The sequence below is a fragment of the Aricia agestis genome, chromosome 11, assembly GCF_905147365.1.
Source record: "Aricia agestis chromosome 11, ilAriAges1.1, whole genome shotgun sequence".
NCBI lineage: Eukaryota > Metazoa > Arthropoda > Insecta > Lepidoptera > Lycaenidae > Aricia > Aricia agestis.
The window spans coordinates 16,782,270-16,798,860 of record NC_056416.1 but is presented as its reverse complement, the minus strand read 5'-3'; the positions used below and the strand labels follow the sequence as shown (position 1 = coordinate 16,798,860).

At 36.2% G+C, this 16,591-nt stretch overlaps 1 protein-coding gene across 1 annotated transcript; it reads left to right on the top strand.

Annotated features, from left to right (window-relative positions):
- The first annotated feature begins 2,032 nt into the window (after window positions 1-2,032).
- On the top strand, window positions 2,033-9,329 carry LOC121731647 (cysteine proteinase 3-like). The gene is made up of 14 exons (XM_042121193.1): window positions 2,033-2,096; window positions 2,553-2,637; window positions 3,550-3,643; window positions 3,905-4,034; window positions 4,596-4,713; window positions 4,915-5,027; window positions 5,304-5,391; window positions 5,481-5,561; window positions 5,768-5,994; window positions 6,310-6,436; window positions 6,782-6,887; window positions 7,148-7,237; window positions 7,636-7,730; window positions 8,959-9,329. Exons 1-14 carry the CDS (start codon window positions 2,039-2,041, stop codon window positions 9,155-9,157), a joined length of 1,611 nt encoding a protein of 536 aa, XP_041977127.1. The 5' UTR covers window positions 2,033-2,038; the 3' UTR covers window positions 9,158-9,329.
- The last annotated feature ends 7,262 nt before the right edge of the window (window positions 9,330-16,591 follow it).

Here is a 16,591-nt window from a genome sequence, read left to right as displayed (position 1 = left end):
AGAGAGTTATCCGGCTAGATTACTTTGAACCAACAGTTAGGTCCAAGATAAACGAGATCTTAAGCCCTAACTTATCCCAGGTACCCCGTGTCTAGACCTAGATTTATTATATCGATTACCGTATGATAAATTACTATATCTAATTAATGTGGCCGGAGCTTGCTAAACTTTTAGAAGGTTTTTCTTTTATTCATATAGGTCACGCAGTAACATAATTATGCCAGTATACTATCACCACCAATATTATCACCACCATATTATAATATGATGGTGATAATATTGTTTTTATTTAACTATAAAGTTAGAAATAAAATAAAAAAAACTTTAGACTCGTTATAACATAGAACATGATATGATTGTGGATTTACATTAAATTTTAATTGTACTATGTCAAGTAAATATTAGTTGTGAATTGTAATATTCTGTTGACTGACTTGATGAAACCCAAAAAAATTACAAAGGTGCATGTGATCAAAAGCTCTGATCATGATGAAAAGAACAACACGTTGAGAACAACTGGAAGTGCATTTAAACTGGAGCAGGTGTTCAATTTATATCGCAGCAGAACGCAGTCCCAGGAATAAGAAATGTACTTTTAGATCGGGCGGGAAGCGAAGATATCTCAAACAGAAGGGAACAAATGAAGCTATAGAATGTAGTAAGGGGGCGAAAATAATAATTTTTCGCACCCCACGATGCCAAACGAAAAACTACCTCGTTACACAACGACGTAAGGTGTAACAGTGCGATCATTTAGTCAAGTGGCCGGTCACTTAAAAAAACGTAGTAAAAAACTTATGGAAGAAGGAAAGAATGTTATATTTTATTTCGCTGGGAAGTCTAATAGACAGCCGTTCAGTTGCACGTCATAGATCTGATCATCTGAAAAATCTCTAAAAAATTTCTCAATATCAAGTACTTTAAATAGGATACACAAAAAGAAAGACCTAACTGATAACAGAACCAGACGAGACAATTCTTATAGCTTTGACATGGCTTAGGAATTTTGTTATAGCATTCCAAGGTCTCAGCCAAGGCCTCCCATTTCCCCTCCTCATATCTAATCAAATAACAATTATTAAAGCCCCGTAAACAACTTTCATCGATTCTAATTAATGTAATTGGATAAATTTAATGAAGTTTCATTAATTATGAGAGCTGAAGGATATGGTACATTTAAATGATGAAAATAGTAGGGATAAGTCTTATAATTTCAAAACCTAATAGTAAGTTCCAATACACCCAGAAGTAGAAAGGTAGGAAGTGGGTAGGGAGGTCTTAGCTGTAATGTTCTTTGCCCATAAAATATAATAATGAAATAAATGTGCTGATCTCACAATTTAGATAATTCAACTTGATTTAATTTCATTGTGTTAACACGTTAAAAGTGAAATATAAAATTGATGGAAAAATTACGAAAAAAAGATTTTTGTTTAAAGAAAAAATTGAAACGAAAGAGTACGGTTAACAATTAGTAAATTATCCTTACATCTTCCTGATAAATCCTACAGCGTTACTGGTTTGTCTTACTACTTACCTTTCGTATAAAACAATGATGATATTTTTTGATGAATGTGATGATGATGAATGATGATGATGTTTTCACGTAGTTTCTGAAATTATTTCTTTTAGCTATGACGCTTCACACCACGTCAGTCTAGCCCCGTGCTAAGTACCTGAAGGACTTGTGTTACGGGTACCAGACAACGGAAATATATTTAATGCATCTATTATACTGTACATATTATATTTAAGATTTTTATTAATATAATACAAATATTTAATGTATCAAATATTGAAACTACCTTCGTACCTTCCCTTATCGTAAGTCCCTTGGTCTACTGTCTAAATATACTTAATGGTTTAACGGAAAATGAAATTGCCAGCCTGTTTTTCCAACAACCGTATCCAGATTATTCCATCGGCCATGTTCACTGAAACAAAAAGCTCTTATCGTAATCACCTCGGTGGGATTAAATTTTGTATATATTGAGATGGAATTAAACAAATAATTACTCCGAGTGTTCCCGCCACCACCATGCTCTCGCTACAGTACATTGTTGTACTTTTGCAAGTATATTGTGTATTTTGTGAAGGTAAGATTTATAATTACTTGTTTATCCATGTTGTAGCTGGCCGCAACTTCATACAAATAAATATTATTATCTAAGATGGATAATATTCTCCGTTTCCTGCATTTATTACTGATTTCTCCTTTTACAGGACCAATTGGTAGTTTTCACCCCCTATTGGTCGAAGCCTTTTGTTATTTGGTCTAAAATCTTCATCGATAAATGGACTTTCCAGCACAAAAGTACTTAATATTTAAATTTAATACTTTTTCTTAAATTAGTTTCTTAGATTAGCGCGTTCAAATAAAAAAAAACCTTATTTAAGTAACTCTAAAATATATACTTTCATAAGATTCGGGTTACATTGCATTGGGATTCCTTCTCCGTTTAAAAGTTGCTATCTTAAATATTTTTTTGTGTATTCAATTCGTAATCCTTTGTAATTGAAATTGAAAAATGATTATTATTTAACTTTCCTAGACTTACCAAAATGGCAGGAGAAATACCATTATGAGGCGACCAAAACCCATTTGACATCTGGAGTAATAGAAAAAATAAACTATTGGTAAGCAGTAATTACACATTTATTATATTTAAAAACAAACGCCGCAACATCTGTATCGGAAAAAGTCATAAGCATCCCGATAGTAAAAAGAAACCATACAACCAATTTGTGGCACAAAACCCTCTGCCTCTATGCGTTTCTTTCATCTCAAAATCTCTATTGACACACTTACGGCCGTTCCCAATATTTGATCTATCTCTGGTTTTGCCCTACTAGAGATAGGAATAGCTCACAATTGACATAAAATATATGTGAAGAGCACAGGGAAAGAACGATCAAAGTCACCCTAAAACTGCTTTGAGGTTAATAACGCCATCTAGTTCGTAAGACGCTAAGCTTGCCTGTCACTAAGCATGAAAAGAATATAAACGTACAAAGTCACGATAAATTACGTTTTATTTTTTTACATAAAAGTTATTAGTGATCATAGTCTAAGCGGTAAAAGTTGAAAACGATCAGAGTCCGAGGACTTTAATCGTTCTTACAAGTTTTCGAACTAATAGTCAAACGTCAGTTGACGTTCTCATGCTCTGTGACATTTATATGATTTAGGTTTGGCCCTGAACTGGAAAAATATTAAATAAATCTCATTAAAATAATACAATATTTTTATTTTTTAGTAAATAATGAAACCAAAGTATTAGCAGTGATTTTAAGACAGAAATTGTTATTATTGTGTCATTTCTTTAAGTACTTATGAGTCCTATAAGTTAAGAAATCATTTATCTTCTAATTTATAAAAAATTACTTTGATCATTCTTTCCCTGTACTCTTCATGGCTCTAATGTCTAATCTGAGCTATTCCTATCTCTAGTAGGGCAAAACCAGAGATAGATCAAATATTGGGAACGGCCGTAAGAAAATCAATATCTCTGCAAAATTTAGTAAATAATAATAGGCTAATACTTGCAGGCGTACAAATGACTCATATAGAAAAGATACATACGATGGAGCCGCGAAAATCATCTTCAAGGAACGGGAACACGTTGACGGAATATTGTACGAAGTATGTATATTATATCTTAGATCTGTAGGTGACCCAGCAATTAATATTGTTTTCATGTATTATAATATTATTTTGGGTATGGAAAATAAATGTAGGCCTAGTTATATTTTCCATATCGAACCTACAGAAAATTCAACAAAATCGGTCCAGCCGTTCAGGAGTTTGGCAACTAGTTACTACTGTACTGCTGGTACTGCTCAAGAATTTAATTAATTAGCTTTAATTAAATAAAATAATTTGAGATTTAAACGTTGTTTATAGATACATCCACAAACGAACGGCTCCTACACCAACAAACTCTTCTGTGCTATGGGCAAAAACAGCAAGTATCATGAGGAAAAGGTGAAGGACGAACTATTACCCGAAATAGATGATACGTATACACATATAGGTAAGAATACCCCTATACTTATAGAGCATTAGCTCATAACAAATTATCTTATCATACATGAAACCGTCATGAAACAATCGAAAAAATATTTTAATAACATGTCAGCTAAAGGACAGCTGAAACATAAATTAGAAAAATGTGGGAGACAGCAAAAAGTTTACATAGCCTAAAAGTAAAGGAAATAGTGTTCATATACTTGAAAGATATTAACTTTTAAACAAATAAATAAATACTTACAAGCAAACTATGCTTTATAAATACGGTATTTCACTGGAAAAGCGTAGATTTTCAGGATAGAGTCCATGCAAAAATTTATTACTATCCGTTCGGTAGCTAATATTACGTAAAAAGTTACGAAAAGAATTAATCCACCCATCCTCACAAACTTTAAGAATGTTATAATAGTAGCATGATTATAATGAAGAAGTTTGTAATAGTAAATAATAGTAATAAATTATAATAATATATATTTTGTTAATAATAATATAGTAGATGATACCAAGGTTGTAGGGAATGATTCCCTTTAAATTCACATGGATAGTAATAGAACTGTACTTTCAGGTTACGACACTTTGGAAATTGGTGACGTGAAAGTATTTAAATCTGTAGATGAAGACTACGGCAAAACAGTGACCACTGTGTGGGCGAAATACGAGAACACCAGTTGGTACCCCGCAAGGTTAGTAGAATGGAAATATAAGGAAGAGGAGTTGCAAATGATGATCTTTGCAGTGTGAAATTTAATAATATCGAGAGAACGTTCGGCAGTACTCATATAAAATATAGATATACTTGTTTATATGATGAAGCTTCGACTACTACTATCACCGTTAGCATTAGTACTACTAATACCTTGTAATTAAAAAATGTAACTTTTTAGGGTAGAAATAATAAAATTTGGTGAATTTCGCGAGAACCTTTTGAAGCACATCGTGATTGACATCATCAACTACAATACAAACTTCAGCGACGTCGTCTTCGATACTAAAAAATGTAGGTTTACAGTTTTTTTTTACAAAGTACAATTAAGGTACAAGTAATATAATATACTTGTAGAAAATGAGGAGTCTTCATCTTCATATTCGACTGCATTTTGCCTGCAATAGCAAAATTCAGTTTGAAAAATAACCCCTGTATAATTCATTATCTCGAAAGTTTGTCCATGTAGAATGTAGATTCAGTATTAAAATATTTTGATAAATTATAAAATAATATAATATGACTTTACTGTGTTTGCGTATTTAATTATAATTGCTTTTCTTATTTAAGATAATTGCACTGAAGCACATGGTCGAAAATATTTGGTAGGATATAATGAGGAAATAAATGTTGATGTTGAAGAAAACCTGTTTGCCTGGTAAGTTATTAAATCTAAATGTTATTCTTTCAGTAGATTCAGTAGATCAAACTTACAGTAGAGAAACTTATTGGTATAATTGGTGGCAGGTTTTTAACAAAACAGAAACCACAATATGAAGATCTTGATGAAAAGGAGATGAGAAGACAAATATTCAAAGAGAACATGAGGTAAATAATTATATTGTTATTTAAATAATAATTTCCAAAACGACATAAAAGGGAGACTCATAAGAGGCTAAATTGTGTCAAAGAAAAAAAAGCTTCTGGAAAAATCATCCTAGCTGCTGCAGCTAGGGTAATAATATATTTTTTATAATGTTACTTGTTAAGCAAAAATATAGCAAAAAAAATAAAACGTTATTTTTATGTTTTAGACGTATAACAGCTCACAACAATCGGAAATCCACCTACAGACTTGGTGTAAACAAGTTCATAGACCGGACTCCCAGTGAAATGGACAAATTGCTAAGTCTCATCCCTTCTTCGACCCATGACCACATCGGCACTATACCATTTCCTCACGAATTACATGCGTTAGAAAAAATGAAATTTCCAAAGCAATACGACTTGCGTTTGAAAGGTTGGATCACTCCCGTGCAAGGTATGGTAATTAACTCTGAATTATTGTCGTCTTTGCCCGATTCATTTCTCTAGTTTCTGAGGTTTTGAAAGAAGATTATATATTCACCCACACTTACTTAACAGCTAACATTATAAAGTCAATCACCTTTTCTATTGCAATCAATAGGAATTGTGAGCTCTTGATGATTTTTTAAACAGGAGTCCCTCACTCCTGTTTAAAAATCTACCAAAAATCCATCTAGGTGGAGCTACATAGACTCTTCAGGTAGACGGGATACATCCCTAAGAGACCTTCGTGTCAAACAGCAATCATGCGACAAAATCATTTTTTTAGATCAACTGGAATGCAAAGCTGGCTGGGCGATAAGCGCGGCGGGCGCGGTGGCGGCGGTGCTCGCTGCCAAAACCGAAGGCCCATTGCCGCGTCTGAGCAGCCAGGCTATAATAGATTGTGCTTGGGGGTAAATATATGATATTATACTAACCAGTCCTATAGCATAGTATAAAATATAGTCAGTGGTATTTGGTCCAGCTTTATACTGATTCAGAATTGAGCGCAGACGCGTCACAATTAAAGTGATTTCAGATAGCTTAAGTGAGCAGAACAAAGCAGTAGCCCGATGCGCGGGCGTAAATATCTTTATTTCACGAATTAAATTTGATAAAAAATATTCTTGGATTTTGCAGACTTTACTTCATCTGAAAATGAAAAATCGCCTGAGTAGATTTCTGAAACTTCTTGGATGCGCATTGGGTGCTTTTTACAAAATTAGTAGAGACTGAAGATGTGTTTATCTGTGATCCAGGTACAAAGGGCAAGGGTGTAAGGGTGGGAACGACACGTCGGCATACCAGTGGATTATGGCGAAGGGCGCACCGCTTGATATAATTTATGGACCATACGCTAACCAGGTAAAAGATGTGTTAGTGTAGGTTACTACACAACATTATTTTCGCGTTATGTACTATCAGAAAAATTCATTGGCCTTACATAGGTCCGCCATCTTTATTTTATTGTTGTGTGTACTTGTATTTAAACCGAACAAATAACATAACCGTGAATATCAATTTCTCTGATGGTGGTTGATCTATGATAGCTTTTAATATGATTGGCCTGGTATGCCTGGTAAAGTGCATTTGTTTTTTTTTTTTACTTTTTGATAATTTTTTAGAACGGTTTCTGCGCTACAAAAAAACTGAATAAGGGCTTCAAAATACAGGGGTTCACAGTCATACCTCCGCGAAGCGTCGAAGGAATAAAAGTAAGTGATTAAAATGTTCATTCTAACACCAAATTGCCTGCGATTGTTACGAATAATACTAATATTACCATACTAATATTATAAATGCGAAAGTGTGTCTGTCTGTCTGTATGTCTGTTACCTCTTCACGCCCAAACCGCTGAACCGAACTGAACCGATTTTTGCTGAAATTTGGTATGGAGCTACTTTGAGCTCCGGGAAAGAACATAGGCTACTTTTTATCCCGAAAAATGTACGGTTCCCACGCGATAAACGAGTTTTGGCGCAACAGAGTTGCGGGCGTCATCTATAAGTACAGTATAAATTTTAAATCGCTAAGTATTTTCAGGCTTCATTTCTTTTCATATCATTCTGAGTTGTGACTTGACCCTTATGTTTTTAAGGTTCTTATGTTTTAGTATGCACTGATAAACCACGGCCCGGTGACCACGGCTATGCACACTCCGTACGATCTCATAATCTACACCGGTGGAATATTCTACTCCACTGACTGGTAAGTTTCAACTTTCAATAAAAATATTGTTGACTCAAAGAATCTCTTACTTTTCGCTGAAGCAATTTTTATTGCTTTCGAAGTAACAGACAGGCACAGAAGCGTGATGAAGTAACAGATAACCTGAGATAGGCAAACTTTTGCATCTTTAGAGTTCCGTACCCGAATGCTAAAAACGGGCTATAATCGCGCGATCGATTGCTGGGTATTAAAAACAATTATTGTATTATGTATTAAGCGATCAAAATCAAAAATCAAAATATTTATTTCTAAATAGGTTAACAAAGTTAACACTTTTAGAACGTCGTGTCTACATGAGGCCCACCACCGGTTCGGGAACTACCCCGCCGAGAAGAACCGCCGTAAGAAACTCGCACTCCACCTTTTACCAAAAAGGTGGAAAACAACAATGATAGCTTAAACTAATTTATGCTAAGTATGTAAGTAAAGTAAGTAAAAATGTGGTACATTTATATAAAAGCGACCTATGGTCTGCCACTTGTCAGCTTATTTTTCCCAAGGTTTGCTATCATTGAGAAAATCAGTTACCTTATAATATGCCTTAGCACGCAAACGATCTTTAACAACTTTTTTTAATTTATTAATTGAAAGATTTTGGACGTTTTCTGGGATTTTATTGTATAGGCGTATACACGTCCTTTGAAAGATTTTCTTGCTTTGCTTAGCCTGGTTATTGGTATATCTAGCTTGTGCTTATTCGTGTGCGATCGATTGCAATCGTATTGTTTTGGCTGATATGTGATACGAAATTGCGATTTTGGAACAATTATCGCGCAATAATTGTTATCGCATTGCTCTCGCAAGATACGTGATACGGCTGCTGGATGAGACTTCGATGTCTGTCCATCTGTATGTCTGTCTCTAGGCTGTATCTCTAGAACCGCTATAGCTAGACTTCAGAAATGTTCACCGATTTTGTATTTATGTTGCCGCTATAACAACAAATACTAAAAACAAGATAAAAATAATATCTAAGGGGGCGTAACATTAACGTGATTTTTGGGTATTTTTTGCTCGTTATCAATAATGGGAACAGGTAGGGCCACTTGAAATACATAATATTGTCAATTTTTTTATTATATTTCTACTTTCATAATTTATAACAAAATTAAAATACTTAAATAAATATATTTTAAGGGAACGGAACCTTCGTGCGCGCGTCTGCGCACTTAGCCGATTTTTTCAATATTATTTTTTATTATTACAGTGACGATCTCTCGCGTCGCGGTGGCTTGGAGCTGGATCATCTGGTGACGATAGTCGGGTACGGCAGACACCTGGGTGAGGAGTACTGGATAATCAAGAACTCGTGGGGCAAGGACTGGGGGGTGGACGGATACTTCTTCATGTCCATGAGAAACAACAACTGTGGAATCACCGATAGGCCCGTATACCCAGTCGCTTAAAACGGGACAAAGGTGGCGCAAAGGTGCGGCAGCCCCATCATCACAATATTAATATATTCTAGTTATAATTAGATATTATAATATTAAATAACGAACATTAACATAGCTTCCTTTTACTGTTTTTGCTTATTACTAAAACTTAAGTTCTATTTTAATAAATACTTGTGCAACGTACCCACTGTTTTATTTACAGGGTGTAAGAAGACCACTTCCGGGAACAAAGTTGCTTATAGTTTTCTACTATTAAGTCATAGTAAAGGCCTTTTACTATGATTAAGTCTAATAAATTTTTAACATGGTGACCACTTTTCCTGTTGTGAGGTGACCACCTTCATGGGTTTAAAGTTGGAGAGACGTTTGAAGTTTGAGGCTGGTATAAAAAGTCAGTACTTAAGATACGAGATGCGACCCGGTCTCAAGACGCGGTTCGGCTCTGTGATTGGTCTAAATTTTGACAGCCAACCAATCACAGAGCCTGAACCGTGTCTTGAGACCGAGATGCATCTTGAGTACTGACTATTTATACATGATTTATACCGGCCATAAAGTCGCAACTCGCATACAACCTTTCGACTCAGCGCGCATAGGCCGGTAAACAGCTGATAGTATTTTAATAATTCCTAATTAAAATGTAATATTTATTATACTGTAATAATTAACTATTTTTATTTGTTATCTTTTCTTTGTCCGTGATCAGTAAACTTAAATGAGTCGTAAAGACAATGGCAATTGAAAAAATGGCAAGAAAATCCAAGAAAATGCAAATAAACGTAAACAGTGATGGCGGCTGGATCGACGCCAAATGCCTCCTCAGCTAATGTACTGCATTGCATATTATGACAGTCAGATTCCACTACTCCGAGCTACTATTGCTGAGAATAAGGCTTTAGTTTATAGTCTGTCAAGAAAGAATAGACGCTGAACTAAATTATCTAAATGTAATCACTAATCAGTAATAACGAACGAATGGTGGTTTTTACGTCGTAGCCCGTAGGTATTTCCACAGAAAACGTTTGTACACTTAGGGTGGGTTGCGCCAGAGGCGTTGTTATTACGACAGTATATTATATTAAGTCTATGTTATTACCTGACACAGCTCTGTATAACTATCTCTTTCTCTCTCATTGTTTCTCACCTTGCAGCTCATAAGGTCCCCTCCAAGCTCCCACCCTCATCATCATCAGCCAAGTAGCAGTTACCAATATTCGGTAACCGATATCACCAGTGCTCCAATCTGTAACCAAATAAAATCACCTCTCGGGAGTCGTAGAATTAATGTACAATTAAATTGTGCCCCGCCCGCGCCCTGTCAGGGCCCCAGGGCGCCTCAGGGAGCTATTAATGAAAGCTCAGCCGAGTTCAAAAGATAATAACATAGTTAGAGTGCCCCCGGCCATGGTATGAAGTACAGGAAACTCGCCGTCATAAATATTATGTTTCTGTTCGTTGATACCTTGTGAAATATCATTGAGTGAATTATTTCTATATGATGAAAGGCTAAAGTCTTAGCGTGGGTTCCGAAATTGAATCCAGCAAGTGTAAATCACATTTTGAATTCGACTCCATATTGTAATGATGTGACACTGCAGCCCACTGGTGAAACACGTTGACGTATTAAATTAACATCCCCAAAAAAGAGATATTATAGCTATACGTAGATTCACTAATCACTGGCGTATATTTTGAAACAAAACAACATCCATAATCATGAGCATTATAATTTATACTGCATGGGCTGCACACTGCAGTATACTGGGTAATATTTCGGAACTTAACAATCATTTCACCAAGTAAAAGTAAGTGTACAAGGCATAGACTTAATATATACTGTCGGTACAGGGTGTACCAAAACTAAGTGATAATACTTTTTGGTACACCTTGGGTGTGTTACACGTGTGACGTGTCCTTTAAATAGAGTTTACTGTGAAAGGCAGCGCTGAAAGAGCAATTTTTTCGTGATTTGTATGGGAAAGCGCCCGAGCAACATGTGGCATGATATTTTTCATATAAAAGTAAAAAAAGTTACTTTTTCAGCGCTGCTACTTTCACGGCGAGCTGTATATAATACGGGACCCTAAACCTAGTGATAATGCTACAGGGTGTGTATATTATCACCAAGTTTTGTTAGATCCTGCTTGCATGTACATTCCAGTGGTGCGTCAAGTTAATGTGACCGTGTTTTACTGTATATGTTTTAAATTGTAATTTTCCATCTTTTTAGTAAAAAAGATGGCCCCATGCGAGTTTTTTACGCCGGTTCTTCTCGCCGGGTTAGTTCCCGAACCGGTGGTAGGCACCGTAGTATCGACGTTCGGTAAAGTTTTTTTTTTAAATTACTCCGAATAAAAATATTTTTGATTTGATTTGATTCCAGTCTCTACATGTTTTAAAATTATAACGCAAACAAAAATACATGCGCTTATTAGACGGTAATATGAGGTCTTATTTGCAATCAGTGCACATCTTCTCAGCGTTGGTTCTGATCAGATAGGAAATAATTAGATACATTAGCGATTCCACTGCGCGCCGTGTGAATTTCCCGCACATTAGGCCGCGTACACATGTGGCGGGAACAGGGAAGTCAAATTGCATTCAATCCATACTAATATTATAAATGCAAAAGTGTGTCAATTTGTCTGTTACCTCTTCACGCCCAAACCGCTTAACCGATTTTGCTGAAATTTGGTATGGGGATACTTTGAGTCCCGGGAAAGTACATAGGATACTTTTTATCCTGAAAAAATGTACGGTTCCCGATAAACGAATTTTGGCGTAGCGAAGTTGTAGGCGTTACCGCCATTACATCGTCTCCGTCGCGTTACGCGTAGCATCGATGCGTATCATGTTACGTCCAGCTAGTGTGGACGCAAAATGATCGCGATCATGATACACTTCGTATCATGATACACCCTGATCGCTATAAACCGCGTACGGTATCTGAAACGTGTCGTATCGGATACGCGTATCATGATCGGCAGAATGATCTAGTGTGGACGCATTTTGATGTCTGCACTCTGGGAGTTCTTGACTGAATGAATCACTAGATCGATACGAGGATCGGTGAGACGATACGCGATCAAGATAACTGTATCTTGATCGCGATAGATACAGCGGGGCTAAAATGGTCACATTTAGCAATTCCTCTCAATCAATTCAGCAAATCAATTGTCAAAACTGTCAAACTGACAAATGTCAAATCAGTACAAAAATACAAAAATGAATTACAAGCAGAGTTGCATTTTGCGATTTTAGAAAAATGAATCATATCATGATTTTTTTTAGCCCCGCTGATCTAATAAGTGTGGACGTGAGTTTTGGCCGGAATGTGGCTCACGCGATAAAAGATACGCTATGGTCAAAATAGGCGTCCACACTAATTAGGATATACTCGATACGATACGCCTGATACGGACACGACTACTTGATACAAATGTGGACCCACCTGATAAAATATATGGTATTTAAAAAAAACATAATAATATAATAATAATATCTATGGACGCTTCACACCACGTCAGTCTGGCCTCGTGCTAAGTACCTAAAGGACTTGTGTTACAGGTACCAGACAACGGAAATATATTTAATACTTTTATACTATACATATATTTAAGATTTTCATTATATCATACACATATTTAATACACATCCAGACCCGGGAACATTGAAAACTTTTTGTTCCGTCGGCGGGATTCGAACCCGCGACCCCCGGCTTGAGCTACCAACGCGCTCACCACTGAGCCACAGAGGTCGTCAAACATCGCTGACATGATGTTTGTCTTCCCTTCTTCCTACATTTTGATTCAATTTCACCGATGAAATATTTACCCCGATCTGTTGGCTGGTGCCTGGCATTATTTGAGCCTTCTCCTAACATTGGTGTCATTTACGCTTGAATACATTGCGAAGCTATATTTTTTATTTAAATCGGGCTAATGCAAAGAAACATTTCAATTATTTATGAGATCATAGCTTGTAGCATTAAAAATATTAAAAAAACGAGAAACCATTTTTATTAAGTTAATTTTAGGGTGCCTATGATTTATCTTCCCAATAAGCATTTATTCGTTCGTTTATATTATGTAAGAGTAAGCGACAAAAGCGCCTCATGTGCAAGACACCTTAAATCAATGGTAGTTCACTTGCATAAAGAAATGCTTTCATGCTCGTTTCCCATGACACGTCTAATTATACCCCGGCTCTGTTCCAACTAACACTTACATTACTCACCTGTGGCATAACCATAACAACTATGGGCAACAAAACCAACCATGGGTAACAATGAATATGGATATTTGAATATTATGGATAAAAAAAAATTGCATTGGCAACCTTTTTTTCAGGCTAACTGCCGCGGTAAAGTGGGGTCCTCATATTGCTAAACTGGCCGATAAGCTCAGTTCCGCAGCATATGCAGTCAGAAAAATTAGAGGTGATGAAAACACGGCGAAATTAGTTTACTATAGTTATTTTCATAATAGAATGTCTTACGGCATTCTACTATGGGGAAGTGCTGCTGATATTAACACAATATTTGTGCTGCAGAAGCGAGCTATACGATCTATTTATAAAATGTGATTCTTAATTGAATCTCTCAGAGAAAAGTTTAAAGAAATAAGAATTTTGACCGTAATCTCTCAATACATTTTGGACAATATGTTATACGTTACGTGAAAAAATGTAAATAATGTTAAAACAAAAAGTGACATTCACTGCAGGAACACTAGGAATAAGCACAAGCTTGATATACCAATGACCAGGCTGAGCAAAGTAAGAAAATCTTTCATAGGTCAATGTATTCTTACACCTACACAATAAAATCCCAGACGAAGTCCAAAATCTTTCAATTAATAAATTTAAAAAAGTTGTTAAAGATCGTTTGTGTGCTAAGGTTTATTATAAGGTAACTGATTTTCAAAAATAAGCTGACTGACGGTCGCTACTCGCTTCTATATAAATGTACCATATTTTTACTTACTTTACTTACATACTTAGCGTAAATTAGTTTAAACTATAATTGTTATTTTCCACCTTTTTGGTAAAAGGTGGTCCCGTGCGAGTTTCTTACGCCGGTTCTTCTCGGCGGGGTAGTTCCTGAACCGGCAGTAGGCACCATGTAGACACGACGACGTTCTAAAATTGTTAACTTTGTTAACCTATTTGGAAATAAATATTTTTGATTTTGATTTTTGATTTTAAAGCATTAGCATGTTTTATTGTTGACGAAGGTGCAACGCCGCACCACTGTGCCGGTCGGAGTGGGGGGTGTTAGGTCTTTTTCGTTACGGAATTTCTTGATTCGGTCGCCGCGCTCGCATCCCGCGATCCTATGCAATAGCTTTAAAAGTGTGTTTTATTTTATTTGTTAATATAAAAACAGCTTCGTTCTTGTCATACAATATTAATAGGACGTGATCCGCCGACAATAATTTAGAACACGGAAATCGAACCGTCGACCTCCGAGTCTAGACCAACTCTCTATACCCATTACTTTGTCAAATTGTATTTTATAGAAAAACAAAAAATAAATAGACCTGACAATGTTAGGGAGACGGAAAAGCTCTCTATACCCGTAGACCACGAAGGCATTACTTTACAATGCAATCACTTGCCATCAGGAGAGCCATTTGCTCCTCTACTCCAGTTCCATTAATATAATCCGTGTTTTAAAGTGGCTGAGAACTAGATTTCTCAACAATTCGTTCAGGAACACTAATGGAAGTTTCAAAAATACATTAGGTACCAATGATATAGTGACAATAGATGTGGCATAGCAAGAAAAATAACGAGTGGCACTCAGTTAGTTGAGCTCGCATGTAGAGTTTCTTAAATCTCTTGACACTCCTACCAGACACCACAGATATGCTATGTTGTGTGTGTAAAAGAACATAAAATAGATTTGAAAAGAACGTAAAAGAGAGGGGGATGTTGATGATGAGGGGGATCTTGATCTCCTACGTTGCGCCACCAGTCTACTCTTACCCTCTTTCGAATTTTTAATTTCAATTAAAAGAGTAGAGCTTGTCTAATTTGAAATGGTGCGCCCCATCACTTTGCTAGTTGATTTAAATGAAAAATTTTGTACTGTGAATACGAAGGAGGGGCGCGTCATTTTAAGTTAGACAAGCCCTAAAAAACATGTTTAAATCCTTATAGCTTATCTTAATCTACAAGCCAGTGACTGGTGTCAAAACTGGCGTGTCTACAATTTAGAAATACGTGGTGGTGAGCAGCGTGGACTGTTTAGGATGCATCTCGTGGCCTGGCCACGTGCTTCCCACTGGCTCGCTCATAAAAACACTACAAATGTGATTACACTCGAAATGCATCGCACAAACCATGGAAAAGACACCTCTTTTGTTGGTGGTAGTTAGCGTTAAGTGCTTTGCACATTATAATATGTATTATTAATAGTGATGCTTCCAAAGTGGAGGTAATAGGAACAGACTGCAGGCATATTTGGCCTGATAAAAGTTTAAAATTTTACCCATTCCATAAAAATGCACAACGCCCGCGCCGCCGCAAAATATTTTTTTTCCTCAAGAGCACCTCACGTGATCCACTTCTACTATAGGTACTCTAATACTCACTAGCGTGGCTCTTGACTCGGATGTCATGGGTTCGATTCCCGCGTTGTAAACATGTTATTTCCAAGTTGGGTTAGGACAATGCAGGCTGATCACCTGATTGTCTGACAAGTAAGATGATCCATGCGTCGGATGGGCATGTAAAAAATGTGGGTCCTGCGCCTGATCTCTCGCCAGTCGTGTCGGTCTTCCGTCTCACTGGATTATGAGAGTAAAGGAATAGAGAGTGCTCTTGTATTGTACTGCGCACATACTTGGGCACTATAAAATTACTCCTGCGTACCTGGCCTGGTTTCAATGAAACTGGCCACCGTCACCGAAACCGGTGTGAGGGGTATTATTATTATCATCTTGATGGTATATATTATTATTAAGAAAATAATCTCTTATTTCCCGTCAAGAGTACAAATTCGCTGTACGTTGTTGGAATATTCAAATTTCCTTGTTCTCGTCCAAACATTAGCCATTATGCGAATGGGCAGCCGAACCGGCCTGAACTACTGAGATAATCCGTCTCTGGTCATATCAGGAGATTGCAGCCACCAGCTACATTTATACAGTAACTTCACATTATAGTACAAGAGCCCTAGACCATTTTTTTTTTTATTAAGTACTATCAAGCAAATTTTTGTGAGTAGCTTCATTTTGATAAGACGAACAACATTTTTATTTGCGAAAAATCTCCAAAGGTAACAGAGATGGAAAGGATTTCATACTTTGAATTGATGGTCCTAAAATACGGACTGTTTTATATTTTGTAGGACAATATTACTCTTAAATTATATGATTATATATCTATCAATATATAAAAAATCAGCTCGTTAGGGTTCCATTATAGGGTTATGTAATC